Here is a 701-nt window from a genome sequence, read left to right as displayed (position 1 = left end):
AAACACCTCCCACCCACCCCCAACAGCCCCCAAGGGCACAGCCCTGCACAAGGGCCGGCTGTGCCCAAGGTACCCAAACAGCCCCACAGGCGGGGGGACATCAGAGGCTGCCCCAGGGCAACGAGAGCAGGGAGCGGATCGGGCCCCCTGACACGTGGGCGGGCTCTGGGTTCAGCCTGACCAGGGGCAATTTGGCACCAACAGCACGGCCCCGACCGCTGGCTCAGCACAGGGGCCCGAACTCCCCCCTCTCCAGGATCTCGGGGCTCTCGCAGCTCCCCCCTCTCTCCAGCCTCCTCCACTCTCCAGGGATCAAGACATGGGGACACAGAGGGACCCCCACGGCAATCCTGCTCCTGGTCCATCCCCTCCCCTTAGCCCCCCTCTCCCACCTCTTTCCTGGGCTGTTCCCTGCTGTGGATGCGCTGGTGACGGATCAGGTGGGAGCTCTGTCTGAAGCTCTTCTCACATTCCCGACACATATAGGGCTGTTCCCCAGTGTGGATGTGGCTGTGCCGGATCAGGTGGGAGGTTTGGCTGAAGCTCTTCCCACAATCCCCACACGTGTAGGGCCGTTCCCCAGTGTGGATGAGCTGGTGTCGGATGAGGTCGGTGCTCTGCCTGAAGCTCTTCCCACATTCCAAGCACCTGAAGGGCTTCTCCCTGCTGGGAGGCTGCTCAGGGACCACCAGGTCACAGCT

The 701-nt window shown here is 64.2% G+C and overlaps 1 protein-coding gene across 1 annotated transcript in view; it reads right to left on the bottom strand.

Annotated features, from left to right (window-relative positions):
* Positions 1-407: 407 nt before the first annotated feature.
* Positions 408-701, bottom strand: part of LOC113979438 (zinc finger protein 3-like) — a gene marked incomplete at both ends in the record, with an annotated part of 749 nt that continues 455 nt past the window's right edge. Inside the window, one exon of the mRNA XM_027706829.1 lies at positions 408-677. Within this exon, the coding sequence (XP_027562630.1) occupies positions 408-677 (270 nt within the window). The remainder of the gene's footprint in view (positions 678-701) is intronic.

This window comes from Neopelma chrysocephalum, unplaced genomic scaffold, assembly GCF_003984885.1.
Source record: "Neopelma chrysocephalum unplaced genomic scaffold, ASM398488v2 Primary Assembly neopelma1_80379, whole genome shotgun sequence".
Taxonomy (NCBI): domain Eukaryota; kingdom Metazoa; phylum Chordata; class Aves; order Passeriformes; family Pipridae; genus Neopelma; species Neopelma chrysocephalum.
The sequence above is the reverse complement of the archived record's forward strand: the minus strand, read 5'-3'. Positions and strand labels throughout refer to the sequence as shown.